Below are 16269 nucleotides of genomic sequence, written 5' to 3'. Positions count from 1 at the left end.
TAACTACAATTTACATAGTTTTTTTGAACAGAAAAAATAGGATTACGAGTGGAAAATTGCTCTTTTGTTGCATATAAAATAGTTATTTTTGCTAATAAATTAGCAATATGCTTCCAAATGGTTATTCTACACATCATTTCCTTCTATCATGTCTAATTCACTGTTTATTTCATTTTATTACATTGAATAAGATTTCTTTTTTACTAATTTTTTCAGATTTTCAACTTATTTGAATATTGTCATCATCATTATTCTTATTATCCCTTTCTTCAATACAACCGATTGTCTTCTTTACGATTGTCTCTCCCCTCAGCGCTTCGATAAAATGTTAATAGAAGAATTTTATTTACACATACTTGACTGAATTTGAAACATCACATTTGAAGAAACCATCAGAAAGCTCACTTTCAGGGAAATTTATGAAAAATTCGAAACTTTCAACAATCATAAAAATTAAATCAACCAATATAGCTATCGTAATCATCTTTTAACTTCGACTTAATAAACATTTTAAGCTATGATTGAATTCATCTGAAGCATGATATTCAAAAATATCCCCGGAATTCTGATTTTCAAAAAATACAAAATTTTTGCAAATTTTCAAATAAATCAAAATAACGATTATCGCCTTCATCTTCGAACTCGATGAAAAGGACATCCAAACAATTTTTTTAAGCCATCATTCAATCACTTCAGAACATTTTTTTTAGTTATCGTGGGACAACTGATTTTCGAAAAAATTCGAAATTGAAAAAACAGAATGAAAATGAATTAAATTTTAATTAATGGCGATCGATAGGGCTCAACAATACCAACATTTGAAAGAAAAATATTCAATTATTTTTAGACGAGGTCTAAAAATTGCATTTTCAGAATTTTAGGATCATAATGGATCAATATAACACAAAAAATCCAAAACTTAAATTTGAACGATTGCAATGCTTCCATTCGGAAGAAAACATGGATCTTGATTCAATAAAAAAATGACGATTTTTTCGATGTCAAGATAAAAAACATTCCTTGACACTTCATCCCGCTATAATTTGCCATAAAAATGATTGATTATTCATCATAACGTCCAAAATAATGTTGTATACATCCCTAGAATTTTTCAATGAGCTTGTAATATCCGTTAAATTCCATACCCTCGATTAATTGATTCAAAAGACTTTGGAGAAACGTATGGAGCTGTTCATACCTCTGGATTCTCAATCGTTTGAATTGTTGAATGCAAATTGGTAGCAACTAACTACCAAATCCAACACGTAGGCAACTAATGTGTTCCGCAGAAGTGATTGTGGTTTGGGAGGGGTGAGTGGGATAGGACAAGTAGAAGTTTGCTGGCAATTATAACCATCGGATAAGGGTACAATTAAACTTTGAACAGCCATCGATGGAGGTGCAATTGTTCTAAGAGAGTTTGGGATATCGATTAACTATGGAATAAGTTGGGTGTCGTTTTTAATTCTTGAAATTTGTTACATTATTCTCCGGTTTTACATCATTACAGCTATTTTTTGTGATGATCTGTATTGATAAAACGTATTCAGAGCGAATAAAATTTTTTTTTTGCATTATTCAACGGTAAAGAATTTATATTATAATTTGACTTCGGGAGAAACTGCTTGCGATTGCGATTTTTCATTTTCTTGATGAATGTCGAAATTGAAGTTGTGACAGAGGAATGTTCCTTCATATTTTCGTCATTTTTATTTATTTATTCTTCCATTTTTTCGTTTATGTTCAATCAAATGAATCAAACTAAAACTTGATTTTCATTTGCGTTTTTATTTATATCAAATGAGTAATTTTTTAACCATAAATTAATGTTTCCTTCACCCAAATGAAGACTTGATTTGCTGGAAATAAAATGATTGTTCAGTTGATGAAGAGAACAATTGTATTAATCTGTAATAATCCTTCATTTTTTATTTTAACGGAGGATTCATTTGCTCAGAAGTGAACGATTAATTTTATGTAATTGAAACATTTCCATTGAAATAATAATTCATTTTCAACAAAAATATTGTTACAACGAATGGAAAAATTGATTTGAATTGATTTGAATTCCAATTTGAAGTCTCGACGTTGAAAATTCTCACGTCCCTGTGAATTAATTCTCAATAAATTTCTCTTATTCAAGTGAATATCCCTGATAAGAGTGCCCTCGGATCACAGGAGATATTTCTGTAACGAAATAGATAACGCTTAATACCCGAAATAACATCCTCTAGCAAGTTGGATCGCAGCCTGACAGAGTCCACTGACATAACGTTAATTATAATCCCATCTCTACACATCTCGAAACTCGATATATCCTCTCCAAACTATTCGGACTGCATCACTAACTTCTGAATTAATTAATACCCCTGGAAAATCTTGCTTTGACAGTTAATTGTGAACGGACCTGGGAAATTCCTTCGATTATGTAATCAGTGTACACCCTTTCTTCGTTATGAAAATAATAAATGGAGACAGCAGTCTTCGTCGATATTCCAGAACAAGGGGTGGGGATTTTAATATCCGGTTCAACAATTTTCATTAAAAAGTTTTAGCCCCCTCTGTATCGATACGTGAGACTGCCCAGAGAGTTTAGGGAAAAAATTAAAAAGAGGAAATTAGTTATCGTTACTGGTGAAGAATACACTGCTACTTTATTATTAATTTCGGGTGGACGAGATGAGAAGATGTGGGTTACAATAACCCACAATCAGTAATTGAATTATTCGTTGGAATATTTTCAGCAAAAAAAAATTGGGCGGAGATATAGAGGGGAAAGGATGGGATGATGATAATTATGGGATTAATTATTATGATGATTTCAAGGAATACATAAACAATTCATAATAATTGTAGGATAATTGAAGGGTTCTTTGAAAATTCTTCTTTCACTATTCTCTTCTTCTATTTTTTCATGTCATAGTACTATCATCAATTGAAATGTCATCCAAATTTTGCGTATTATTTCGTTCTGTCAAATAATTCTATATTCAAACCCTCTCAAGACTCGAATTCATTTTCAGTCCGGGTTTAATCAAGGTTCAATCAAGGTTTAATCAGTGTTTAGTCGGGATTTAATCAGGGAAAAACGAATAAAAAATTTATTATTATCAAAATGAGTGAAATTTTATTATTAATTCTGCGAAAAAAAAATCGTTTCATTCAAAAAAAGCTTGGAACCAGTTTCAAAAGCTCTTCTGAACAGTTTCCTCAAACCCCATTATTCCCACAATAACTCACCATCGAACAAATAATTGAACTAAAGAATGAATTGAGCTCAATAAAAAACGATGATAATCCTTAATAACAAATAATCTTTTAATGCTCTCTTCAAAAATCTCCCTGTACAAATAACAGTCTCCACAATTCTCAATTAATTATCTCCTCATGAAGGTACAAAAATATCTCTGGAATGAAATCAACAAGAACAAAGCCCTCACTTTTTCTTCTTCATCTCCTTCTGCTTCCTCTTCATCTCGCGTTTGAGCTCCTTTGCGACAAGACTCTTGTACAGTTTGTACCCGAAGAACCCTGCAAAAAGCCCTCAAATTACCCTCGAGTAATGATAATCACCCACCACATGCGCCAGATTAAATCAACCCACCAAAAATAAGTGCCAGCACACTGAGCAGCGACAAGAGCACAAGTGCCTGATAGAGGAATCCCCCGGAACCCCCGACGGCATTATTCAGACCCTCAGGATTCCTCATAATACTCTCGCGTATGTTTTCCTTCTCCTCGTCAGACAAGTCCATCGAGTCCAGCATCTTCAGTAATTCCGCAGGGGACGGTATTTTTTTATCCAATCCAGGAATGTTAACATCGATATTCTCGCTAGGATCCACCTCAACACTGGCGTCTTCGGCGTCGCCGGTTGTCTCTCCCGAGGCGATGACAATGCCCAGGGCTAGAAGCATCCACAGCGCTCGCCACATCCTGAAGAGCAACAATTAATAATTGTTGAAAATGAAGTACAGGTTTTTAATTCGTAAGAATAATTTCATTGGTGGGATTTTTCGGCTGACATTTCTGGTACAATTATTGGAAATTTGTTGAATTTTCAGGAAATTTCGCCATTGAGAGTTCACAATTTGATGAAAGATCAATGGAGACTGTAAATTTCAGTTCCATTATTTCATGAAAATCATGGAAAACAAGTGGGAAATTGCTCTTGTATTGCATATAACATAGTTATTTTTACTAATAAATTAGAAATATACCTCCGAATGGTTATTTTGCACATAATTTCCTTCTATCATGTATAATTCATTGTTTATTTCATTTTAGTAAATGGAATAAGATTTCTTTTCCACTAATTTTGTCAGATTTTCAACTTAGTTCCATGTTATCACCATCATTATTATTATTATCTCTTTTTTCTGTATAACCGATTGTCTTTTTTACGGTTCTATCTCTCTCTTCAGCCCTTCGATAAAATGTTAATAGAAAAATTTTATTTACACATACTTGAATGAATTTGAAACATCACATTTGAAGAAACCATCAGAAAGCTCACTTTCAGGGAAATTCATGAAAAATTCGAAATGTTCAACAATCAGGATAAAAATCAAATCAATCAATATCGCTATCGTAATCATGTTTTAACTTCGACTTAATGACATCAAAACAAACATTTTAAGATAGGATTGAATTAATTTGAAGCATGATATTCAAAGATATCCCCGGAATTCTGAGTTTCAAAAAATCCAAAATTTTTGCAAATTTTCAAATAAATAAAAATAACGATCATTGCTATCGCCTTCGAACTTGGTCAAAAAAACATCCAAACAAATAACGAGTTGTCCGATGTTGTTGTTGAATGTGAACGAATCTCAAATCGTTAATAATTCGTAACAAAATCCATTTGTAACAAAACCCAGGGCTAGAAGCCTCCACAGTGCTCACCACATCAACAATTTCCTCTGAATCCCTCTAAATATCAACAATTAACAATTGCAAAAAATACAAGTTTTTCAATTTTATGGAATCCTCAATTTCAATTGAATAAATCGTATAATTGAAACATTTTCATTGCAATGAACATTCAAAAATACCGTTGCACTCAATAAGAAAATTTCGAATAAATAAATGAGGAATACATTTCCTAAATTAAATCGCTCTGGTTGTATTCAAACTTCGAAATACAGTATTTGTTGATTATGAAAGATTGTCAGATCGTGAATGATTCCCAACTAAAACCATTAGCAACAAAACCCAGGCCTAGAATAATCCGCAAAACTCCCCACAATCTCTCGATCAAGAATTAACAGTCACAGAAACCAAACTACAGTATTTTAATTCATGAAATAACAAAATTATCAACATACTTTGAGTTTAGTGCTTCCTTCGGGGAATGTTACACGTCAGCGTTCAAGTTGTGACTGGCGGACATGCTGGGAGACTACGCAACTTCTACCACGTATGAAACAGCCACTTGTCGAGTGAATACATCGAAAAGAAACCGTTTTATCAGAGATAAACGTTCAAATTGGAGGGGGAACGGATAAAGAGAGGGGAAGCCAAATTTCAAAGGTTTACATCACGATTTTTTAGCGATTTATTTCTGCCGTCAATATTTGGCATCTGGTACATTTAATGAACAGCAAATGTTGAACCTGTCGATGGGCTTGATTTCCATTATCGATCGGTTCATGCAATCGAGCCAAATATCACGAATCTATGAATCAGAGAGCAGATTACAGCGGAGTATTTGAAGCTAGAATTTTGGAAATTATTGGAAGGATTTAATACCAAATTTCGGAGGGTTTCTATCGTTGAAATTGGGCTGGTAGACTCATTTTGAGGCGGAGGTAATCACCAACACTTGAACAAAACCGATGGATAGAGGGATAAATGTTTGTGTTGGTCGAGATCCAGCGGTTCAGCAACAGGGGGCACTCGAGTATCGAAAGCGCAGGAACACGATTGTTAAGTGGGCGGTGGACGGGGCGGGGAGCGATGAGGGGGGCTAATTGTCATGAAGATTTCAAGAAATCTGAGTATTTTTATTTCTCCCAGTGTCGAATTTTGATTTATTTACACGGAATTTTAATTCATTTATCTTTGAATGATGTGAAATGAACGTTATTATTTTGCTAGCTGTGTGGCTCGGCTTCGCTCGGGCTGAATATAGGAGAAAATTGAATACCAGGATTTTTGATAATACCTCCAATTAAAAAGAATACCTCAATGTTTTCGACTTTTCCTGAACGTCCGTGAATTTTCTCAATTCCTTTGGAGTGATAGGACCGCAAAAAAGACAATCGGTTGTACGAAAGAAAGGGATAATAAGAATAATTATAATGGTAACATTCAGTTGAGTTGAAAATCTGACATAATTGTTCAAAAATAAATCTCATTCAATTTAATACCGCAAATTAAACAACGCATTGTGTACCACAGGAGAAAATGCTGTGCAAAATCTACTAATTTATTAGCAAAGTAACTATACGGTATGAAGACAAGAGCAATTTCCCACTTGTTTATGTATTTATTCACTTATTAATGCTTTTCTCGGGACATATTTTGCTCCAATGAACATTGTTGAATTCGTATTTATTCTGAAAACGAGCGGCTTTAGGGAAAAATGTGAAAATTCTGTTTTTGTTGATTTAAAATTTTTTAACGAATATAGTATTGGGACGAGATCTTTCTTTTATAAGTGAATAATTGACTAATTATTAATAATTATTTGATTCTTTTCTCTCAATATTTTAGATTTGGAATATTTGTTCACTATTGACTATTTAATCATTATTATTATCAAATAATTAATAAATAATCATTTGATTCGTTTCTTCCAATGTTTGGCATCAGAAATATTTACTCATTAGTTTAGACCGAAATATCTCTAGTATGCACATTAAACTGTAAGTACTTTACAATGTGGTATTCAAAAGAAAAAGTTCATAGAAATCCCGCAGAGCCCCGTCCCTCACCTTTTTTGTTCTCATCATCAAACAAAACCCCAGTATCTTGGCAACACGGACGAAAAAATTTAATAGAAAATCGTATCGAATTTGTTAGAAAATTCTATTGAATTTTTTCTATTGAACATGTCAATAGAATCAGCCAAAAACTAATAGAAAGTTTAATAGAAATTTAATAGAATTTTCTAACGAATTCGATAGGTTTCTCTATTAAATTTTCTCGTGCGTGAAGATCTTTTAGTTATTATAATAGATCTTCCAACTATTATAATTTGTTATAATTATTTAATACTATTAAATGATTCTCTAGCGAAGTGGTAAACTAGGATAAGTGCATTTAAAAAAAAAATTTTTATTGCTTGAATCGAAAATTCAAACGTCAAATTTTTCAACTCTCCTAAAAAAGTTCCATTTCTGCACTTACCCTAGCTTGCCACTTCCCTATAGAATTATTACTTAAATAATTATATTATTACTAAATAATCATTTAATAATTTTCGTCTATTACTTGAGATCAGAAAAACAGAAAGATCAAAGCATAACATCTTTCACCTATTATAATTTGTTATAATTAAATCAAATTATAATTATTATTAAATAATCATTCAATTCATTTCTTCTATCATCTGCGAGTTAAAATATTCATTCATTAGTTCAGGCCTAAATATTAAGAATATATAGATTAACCCACCTCACAATGCAGTATTCAACAAAATAATTCTCAGAAATCCCTCAAAGAATCCCGTCCCTCTCCCTTATTGTCCTCATCATCAAAACAAAACCCATGCCAGACCGTTTCGCCGTTGAAAATAATCCCCAAAACATCAACAAGTCCCCCCCCCCAGACCCGCGGCAAAAATATTTGTATTCAAGATCCAGCAGTTCCATAACAGGGGGCACTCGAGTATCGAAAAACGCTGGTACACGATATACAAACCCGGGGGTGGGGGGCGGTAAGGATCATCGGCCGTCTACAATCGTGACTCGGTTATCCTCGGGCCGGCCCCCGAACTCTCACGAATCGCCTCGAAAGCAAAACGCGCGGCAGACGGTGTTCGCGCGTCGAGCTATCGAGTTGGGTTACCCAGCGTCTGAGTTGACTCGGTTTTTTTTACTCGTCAATTATTACCACCAGTTGTAACGTGTCGTTATCGTTGATTTAATCGCTGAGTGAAGGAGTTTTTTGTTCGGTTAACGCGGGTTTTTATCGGCGTGATACATTGCCACTTGTGGTTTTGGTTTATTTACCATTTTGTTTGGAGAGTTCGGCGCTGTTGTGTGCAATTTTTTTAGTTGAGTATTTTGGAGATTGAAGTGTTGATTTTGTTTGTGAAGTGAAGGAAGTATGGAACGACAGAGGGGAAACGCCAAGATGATCCTGTGGAGCTGCTGGTTCGTCGTGGTTGCTGTTTCTGCACAAGGTGCGTAGTTTTGTCAATTTGTTTTGTGCTGTTTTGTCAATTTTTTAACCTCGTTATGAGGTGCTATTCGGCGGTAGTTGGGGAATAATGAGCGGTTGTTAAAAGGACTAGTGGATTTCGTGGAAAAAAAATTGTAACAGTTATTACGTCGTAAACGGGGCTGGGTTTAGGCTGAATTAGCCTTCGGAACGTCGTTTTTACGTTTGTTGTACGCGAAATAGTGATGGAGACAAGTTGGTGATCGATAATTGGGTTAACGTGGTTTTGTAAACACGGAGAGATGCGGAATAACAGAGTTGAAGGGGAATTTCGGGCGAGTTTTATATCGAATGTTTTTAGTATTCAGAATGCGTATTCAATTTTGCGTTCAACGTCAGCTTCTGACGGTGGATTACTCGGAGATTTTGACGGTTCTCCAGTTTATTTCGGGGGTGAGGGTGTATCTCGTACTTCTTGGCGAGTGAATTGAAAATTTTGAGATTTTTCTGGTGGATGCGAATTTCAATTCAGGGGTGGGAGGAAAATGGGGCATTGTCGATATCTGATGAGGGAATGGTGCGATTTGGGGGAGTCAAGTGGGATTTTCAAGGCTGAAAATGTATCTTTGAAATGAAAGAAAAAAAAATTGTATTCACTCTGCCGATCTCCAGTTATTGGAGATGAAATAATAGTCAGTTTTTACGGATTTTATTTTAGCGAAAATTGAAGAAGTTTGAAGCAAAACGTAAAAGCGATTTATCTCCGAACTAATTGATGCGATTTAGATGGGTTAGGTCCCATCTTCAAGCTTGAAAAAATATCTTTGAAATGAAAAAAAAATTGTTATTTTTTACTCTGGCGATCTCTAGTTATTGCCAATCAAAAACAGTCATTTTAGTCGAATCTTATTTTAGTCGAAATTGAGAAAGTTTGAAATAAAATGTAAAGCCGTTCATATCTGCGTACTAAATGGAACGATAATCATGAGTTAGGTCTCATTTTCAAGCTTAAAAAAATATCTTTGAAATGGAAAAAAATGTTTTTTTTTTCACTCTGTCGATCTCTAGTTATATTGACAATCAAAAAATAATCATTTTACTCGAATCTTAGTTTGGTCAAATGTGACGAAGATTGAAGCAAATTATAAAACCGTTCCTATTTCCAAACTAAATTATGCAAGTTGGATGAGTCAGGTCCCATTTTCAAGCTTCAAAAAATATCTTTGAAATGAAAAAAAAAATTATTTTTCACTTTGCCGATCTCGAGTTATTAATAATCAAAAATAGTAATTTTATTCGAATCTTATTTTAGTCAAATTGAAAAAAGTCTGATGGAAATATAAAACCGTTCATATTTTCAAACTAAGTGGTGCAATTTGGATGAATCACGTCTCTCTTTCAAGCTTGAAAAACTATCTTTAAAATGAAAAAAAAAAGTTATTTTTCACTCAACCGATCTCCAGTCATTGATGATCAACAACAATAAGTTTTCTTAGAATCTTCTCTATTTAGTGAATACAGATGCTGAAAAACTCATAATTTATCCCCCCTTCCACACATTATGCAATTTGATTTGACCCGACTACAATTTCTGCAATACCAAAAATTCAGCAATAAACTCACGTCTAAAATTGATAAGACAGAGAAATAAATGAATATCAATCATGCACGCTAGAATCCCCGCATCAATTTTACCCCCAGCGCTTCTAAACACACGACATTCTCCGTTATAATGATTATCACAGATAATGACGCATCATCTGTCGGAATCACCGATATGAAAGCTAATAATTAACTGACGTATTTCTACGGGAACGCATCAGCACGCTTAATCGTTGTTCCCATTTTCAATATTGGGGGATTAATCAATAGTTTATTGTTCTCGTTAATTAGCTAGTGGGTACATTGAGAAGCGGCGGGTTCGTTATTGTACCGAAGATGTTCTCAGCGTGAGAATTTTCATTTTTATGGTGAAATTATCGTGGTGAACGGTATTTGTGAAACACTCAGTCAGTGTGACAGCTGTCCCACTAAATAACTGGGATGTTTTAAATCAGAAAAATTCACAGTTGGTGGTTATTTCAATTGGAACATTGAATTGTCTCTGTGTCACTTGGAGCGACAAATTTCAACGGTGACATTTGTAAATGTCATTGTAACTTATTCAAAGATTTTCACCGATGAAATTATCCAATTTTTGGATGGATGATTCAAATCTCATTAATAAATTAGAGATTGCATTTTTTGTGGGAATTGGTCGTGTTATTTTAATTATTTTCGAAACATTTTCTAATTGATCTGAATAAAAATTTACGTTCAGACATAAAAAAAAAGATGTTTACAATAAAATCTTTGATGACAGTTTTGATGTTCAGTTGCAAATATTGAAGAAAATTGATATGAGATTCTCCAATTTTAGTGTTGATGATTTAAATCTCATTAATAAATTAGGGATTGCATTTTTTGGGGGAATTGTTCGTGTTATTTTAATTATTTTCGAAAGTTTTCTGTTGAATATTAAACTGATAACTCAGGGGGAATTGAATAAAATCTCGATCCTTTCAGTGATTTTACTAAATGCCATTGTGATTTAGAGATTTTGAAATTTTTAAAATAATTTCGATCTGATTAAAAAATTGAGAATTGTATTTTTTGTTGGAATTGCTCATGTTTTTTAAATTATTTTGAGGCATTTTCGAACTGTTCTAAATGAAAAAATAACGTTCAGACATTAAAAAAAAGATGTTTATAATAAAGTATTTGACGAAAGTTCTGATGTTCAACTACAAATGCTGAAGAAAATTTACACGATTTTTTTTATTGATTATTAAAATGAAACCTCGGGGGGGTATTCATAAAATGCTGATCATTACAGCGACATTTCTAAATGTCATTGTAACCTATTGAGAGATTTTGAATGATGAAATTTTTTACTGAGCTTTGATGATTCTCATAAATTACGGATTGTAATTTGTTTCGTAATTCTTCGTTATTTTTAAATCACGTTCGAAATGTTTTATAGCCATTAAAGATGAGGAGTCAAGTTCAGACTTGAAAAAAACGTGTTTGTAATAAAATCTTTGACAGTTCTGGTGTTCAGCGAAAAATGTTGAAGATTTACACGACAAAATTGCACTGAATAAATATTTTAAATGACATCCTGATCATGTTGGCGATTGATTTAGAGATTTTCAGTGATAAATTTTTCAAATATCATTTCAATCATCAAAATTTGTCAATTAAATTGCGTGAGAAAAATCTGAAAAAACTTCTGATCATTCAGCGTCATTCAAATGACATTTTGCGCAGAATTATAATTTTTTTAATCATTCGTTGGAATTGTTTAAACTTTCGAAAACCTAATTTTTCAGGCATGAAATCGATTCCAAAAGCATTCCACTGGAGAAAAAATAGCTAAAGTACTTGGATATCCTTCATTCTGAATTAATTACTGTCTGTAATTAATTTCAAATTAATTATTGTCTGTATTTTTTTAGTTTTCTCTAAACGTTATCTGCCAATTCAAAATAAGAAATCAATTCAGACATCAAAAACCGATATTAACAATAAAATCTCCAATAAAAATTCTGATATTCAATTGCAAACGTGAAGAAGATTAACACCAAAAAAATAAAAATTTATTTCGCCTCTCCTCTATTATTATTAGTTCCAATAAAGCAGCGAATGTGTTGAATAAATTCTCCCGTTTACGACGACTTAGCGAGAGACTTAAATATTAAAACGAAATCTCAGGGGGAGGGATTGAATAAAATCCTGATTATTTTAGCCGCTGAGTTATTAAAAATACAGACCTAGTGGACCTGTACACGGTAGGAAACTTGAGGTCGAGCAATTAAAAAGGTAAACCAGGGGAAATTAATTAGCCGGAAGTAATTCGACTTTTGTCGAATGGTTCGAGTTAATTAACCGATAGTAAATTCTCGGGTTGAGGATCACCGATAGCCCCGTAATATTCACTATTTATAACAAATCGTGGCTGAAATGAGTTCAAGACCGGGGGATTTATCGTTATTTTTTCATGTTTTACAACGGTGAATAACACGAGAATGGTGGATAGAGCGGTGCAGTAGGGCCACATTTACGCCACTGGGTTCTTTCCTTTCGCTGCGATACGGGGGGACAAAGTTGTATTCAAGTTGCATATTCACCTTGAGTGTCTCTCACGGTAGAGTGAAGACATGGATAAGTATGGGTGGGTGATGCAATGCCTGGGAGAATTTTTCAATGTGCACTCAAAGTAGTGTACTAAATACTTAATTCTCGAGTGAGGAAAATTATCGTCGAGAGGTATGAGGAGCAGCTGTCCATAGGGACCGCGAAGGGAGGACACACTGAATTTTCAAAATTGCAGGGGTCTTTATTCATCGTGCCGGTGACTTTACTACTTCACTTTTAATGTTAAAAAACAAGAAAAATTAGATTTTGATGTTTTTCATTGATGAAATCTTCAACAAGTGGAAAATGGCTTTCGTCGTAATATAGTCAATACATTTGTGTTAATTAATTAGAAAACAAGAAATGATTTCACGAAATTTCGATTTTTTAGAGTTGAATATCGCAGAAACTGTGAGCAAGTAAATTTTAGAAAAAATTTACCCCATTCGGAATTTATCAATCTACCATGAATTCGTTTTTTAAGAACGTCGTAAGAACCGTTTTCACATGAGCATTTCATTATTTATTATCTCCTAAACTGTGTAGTACAGCTAGTTAGAATTTTTTTATGTCGCTAGGCTCGATAAACCGCGATCTAACCGAGCGGAGCGAGGCCCAGTTTCGGGCCCAGTGACATAAAATATTGTATGTCACACGGCGATAAAAGTATTATCTGACGAATGTGACTTTATAATCCGAGCCGAAAGCGATGACATAAGGTATTATTTCAATAGCTGGGGAATAATATAAGCTTTATGCATGAAAAACATGGGGACAATCGTAAAACAAATGGGAAATTGCTCTTCTATTGCATATAGGATAGTTATTTTTGCTAATAAATTAGCAATATGCTTCCGAATGGTTATTTTGCACACAATTTCCATCTATTGTGTATAATTCATTGTTTATTACATTTTATTAAATTGAATGAGATTTGTTTTTAATTAATTGTGTCAGATTTTCAACTTAGTTGAATGTTATCATCATTATGATTATTCTTGATATCCCTTTCTTCTACACAAAGATATCCCCGGAATTCTGATTTTCCAAAAATACAAAATTTTTGCAATTTTGAAATGAATCAAAATAACGATTATTGCTATCGCCTTCATCTTCGAACTCGGTCGAAAGGACATCCGAAGAAATTTTTTAAGCCATCATTCAATCAATTCAGAATATTTTTTGGCCGTGACTATTCGCACCAGGGGAGACTACTAGACCCCAATGATCTATACATACTCCTAGACCCCATTGTCCTCCTAGAAAATGATGTCACAACTCTGCTGTTCAATTGAAAACAGACATCATCTTTAGAGACATTTCTCATGTTTAGAGGCTCTAGCACGCCATTTCTCGACCCGCTCTTTCATTTGAGCCCAAAAAAACATTCATATCTTGTCTGACATCGCTGCTACAAACTCGGGTTTTCAACTCGGGTTTTCAACTCGGGTTTCAGTTGAAAACCCGAGTGCGTATCTGGGAGACCCGGGTTCGATTCCCGGCTGGGTGAAGCGGAAATTTTTTCTCTCTAAATTCTAATTCTCTTAGAATTCTTTAATGCCTAAAGGAGGTTAGGCGGTGTTTGAGGTGAATTTGAGAGTGAATTTCTGTGGTTCCCGGTAGCTTAGTCGGTAAGAGTGCCCGGCGCGTATCTGGGAGACCCGGGTTCGATTCCCGGCTGGGTGAAGCGGAAATTTTTTCTCTCTAAATTCTAATTCTCTTAGAATTTTTTTTCTTTTTTTTTTTTTTTTAAACCTGTTGTCTAGGAATATACCTTCAAGTTGAACATTTTTTACACTAAAAAAATGAACATCAAAGATACAGAGGAAAATGATTATTGAATTCTCTCGAAAAAAATATTTTTCCATGGTTATTCGCAATTATTAATTTTCAAAAGGATTCCGCATTGCGCTGTAAAAAACTGAAAATGAATGTTCAATGTTCAACAATAGAAGCCAAACAAAAACCCCATTTTCAACTCAACAAATGAATAATTCTGTTTGAATGTGCATTCATTTCGTTTTTACATCCCGGCAATATCCAGGAAATAAAAATAAACTCAACCTACAGTTTCATTGATGCCTGGACAGTTTCCCATAATATTTCGTTGCTTTTTGTTCGTTCGGTACGACTGTCCCTTCAATTTAACTATCCTTCATGTCCAGTGTAGCAATAGCTCGATTGATAGCAAATACAAAAAGAGAATTTGCGATAATTATTTGCAAAATCGTAATTTCAATAATTATTGCGAAACAGTAATTATCGAAATTGAACTGAAATATGGGAAACCATTTTTAGAATGACGCATTAATAAGAAAATATTTGCATATTCAAAAATAGAGACGGAACAAAATCTCATAATCATTTTTTCCATTGTCTACTCAACAAATAAATAAACCTACTAATAATTCTATAGTTCGATTAATGAAATTACTGCAAAGCAACAGAAGACATTTTTTATAATAATTTATGATAAAATAATTTCATATTCCACAATAGAAAAAAAAATTCAATGCTCAACAATGAAAACTAAACAAAAAAATTCCGTTATGAATTTCTCGATTTTCATTTCAACAGATGAATAATTCTGTGTCAACGTCCATTCAGTTCGTTTTTACATCCTGGCAATATCCAGGAAATTAAAAAAAAAAGTTCATTTCAGTTCCATTGGTGCCCGGACAATATCACATAATATTTTGTTGCCTTTCATGCATTCGGTACGACCGTCCTTTCAATTTAATCGTCCTTCATGTCAAGTGCAGCAATAGCTCGATTATAAAAATACAGAGCATCAAGAGAAATATTTTTGATAATTTTGAAATGACTCATTACCGAAGTAATTTCATATTGAACAACAGAGACCAAAGAAAAATTCCATTATCAATTTCTCTATTTTCAACTCAACAGAAGAATAATTCTGTGTCAACGCCCATTCATTTCGTTTTTACATCCTAGCAATATGCAGGAAATTCGAAAAAAACTCATTTCACAGTTTCATTGGTGCCCCGGACATTTTGTCCATTCAGTATGACCGTCCCTTCAATTTAATCGTACTTCGTGTCAACTGTAGCAGTACACTGTTAGAAATTATTTGAAATTTTATGGAAAATATGATAGTAATTTTCGTAAGGGAAAAACGGTTATGAAATTTCTAGCTTTAGGCAGAATTCAAGGAAATTCATGAGTTTTAAGTGGGAGTGAGATGAAAATTTTACAACTTGATTGAATTTTCAGTGGAACATGACTATTCAGAAACAAAATGGCATGAATTTTTAATTTCCCCTGAATTTTCCTGATTTTACCGAATTTTCACAGAATAATTGAACTGAAAAATCAAGTATTTCATTGATTTTCAGATTATTAGAACAGAAAATCATTGGAATATTCAGACGGAAAATTCAGACGAAAATTTTTAACAGTGTAGCTCGATTTTAAAAAAATCAAGAGCACCAAAAGGCATTTTTTGATAATTTGAAAGGCTTATTAGCGACACAATTTCATATTGAACAACAGAAACAAAAAAAAAATTCCATTATGAATTTCTCTATTTTCAGCTCAACAGATGGATAATTCTGTGTCAACGTCGATTCATTTTGTTTTTACATCCTGGTAATATTCAGGAAATCCCAGTAAAAGCTCATTTCACAGTTTCATTGGTGCCCGGAGGATATCCCATAATATTTCGTAGCCTTTTGTCCATTCAGTATGACCGTCCCTTCAATTTAACCGTACTTCATGTCAAGTGCAGCAATAGCCCGATGAAAC

The 16269-nt window shown here is 33.5% G+C and overlaps 2 protein-coding genes across 6 annotated transcripts in view; one reads left to right on the top strand and one right to left on the bottom strand.

Annotated features, from left to right (window-relative positions):
• Positions 1–3294: 3294 nt before the first annotated feature.
• On the bottom strand, positions 3295–5870 carry LOC107035726. 2 transcript variants are annotated; one of them, XM_015253290.1, is made up of 4 exons: positions 5752–5867; positions 5328–5677; positions 3605–3936; positions 3295–3531 (listed from the first exon to the last, which is right to left on the bottom strand). In XM_015253290.1, the coding sequence occupies exons 3-4, from the start codon at positions 3933–3935 to the stop codon at positions 3437–3439; spliced, it is 426 nt and encodes a 141-aa protein (XP_015108776.1). In that variant the 5' UTR covers position 3936; positions 5328–5677; positions 5752–5867; the 3' UTR covers positions 3295–3436. The 2 variants fall into 2 exon arrangements, with proteins under 2 accessions (XP_015108776.1, XP_015108777.1); XM_015253291.1 differs by lacking the exon at positions 5328–5677 and having other exon boundaries at positions 5752–5870.
• A 2118-nt stretch (positions 5871–7988) lies between these two features.
• The window catches only part of LOC107035769 (fasciclin-3), a 325662-nt gene continuing 317381 nt past the window's right edge, over positions 7989–16269 (top strand). For all 4 annotated transcript variants that reach the window (XM_015253344.1, XM_015253343.1, XM_015253347.1 and 1 more), the window contains exon 1: positions 7989–8350. In XM_015253344.1, the coding sequence (XP_015108830.1) occupies positions 8275–8350 (76 nt within the window). In that variant the 5' untranslated portion in view covers positions 7989–8274. The remainder of the gene's footprint in view (positions 8351–16269) is intronic.

This window comes from Diachasma alloeum, unplaced genomic scaffold, assembly GCF_001412515.2.
Source record: "Diachasma alloeum isolate Michigan unplaced genomic scaffold, Dall2.0 Dall_scaffold_00200, whole genome shotgun sequence".
Classification (NCBI taxonomy): Eukaryota; Metazoa; Arthropoda; class Insecta; order Hymenoptera; family Braconidae; genus Diachasma; species Diachasma alloeum.
This window is presented reverse-complemented; position numbering and strand designations above follow the sequence as displayed.

Coding starts and splice junctions, on each gene's coding strand:
- LOC107035726 (XM_015253291.1), bottom strand. CDS start 3,935: ATGTGGCGAGCGCTGTGGATGCTTCTAGCCCTGGGCATTGTCATCGCC. Junction 3,532..3,604: donor TGTGCTGGCACTTATTTTTG/GTGGGTTGATTT, acceptor GGCTTTTTGCAG/GGTTCTTCGGGTACAAACTG.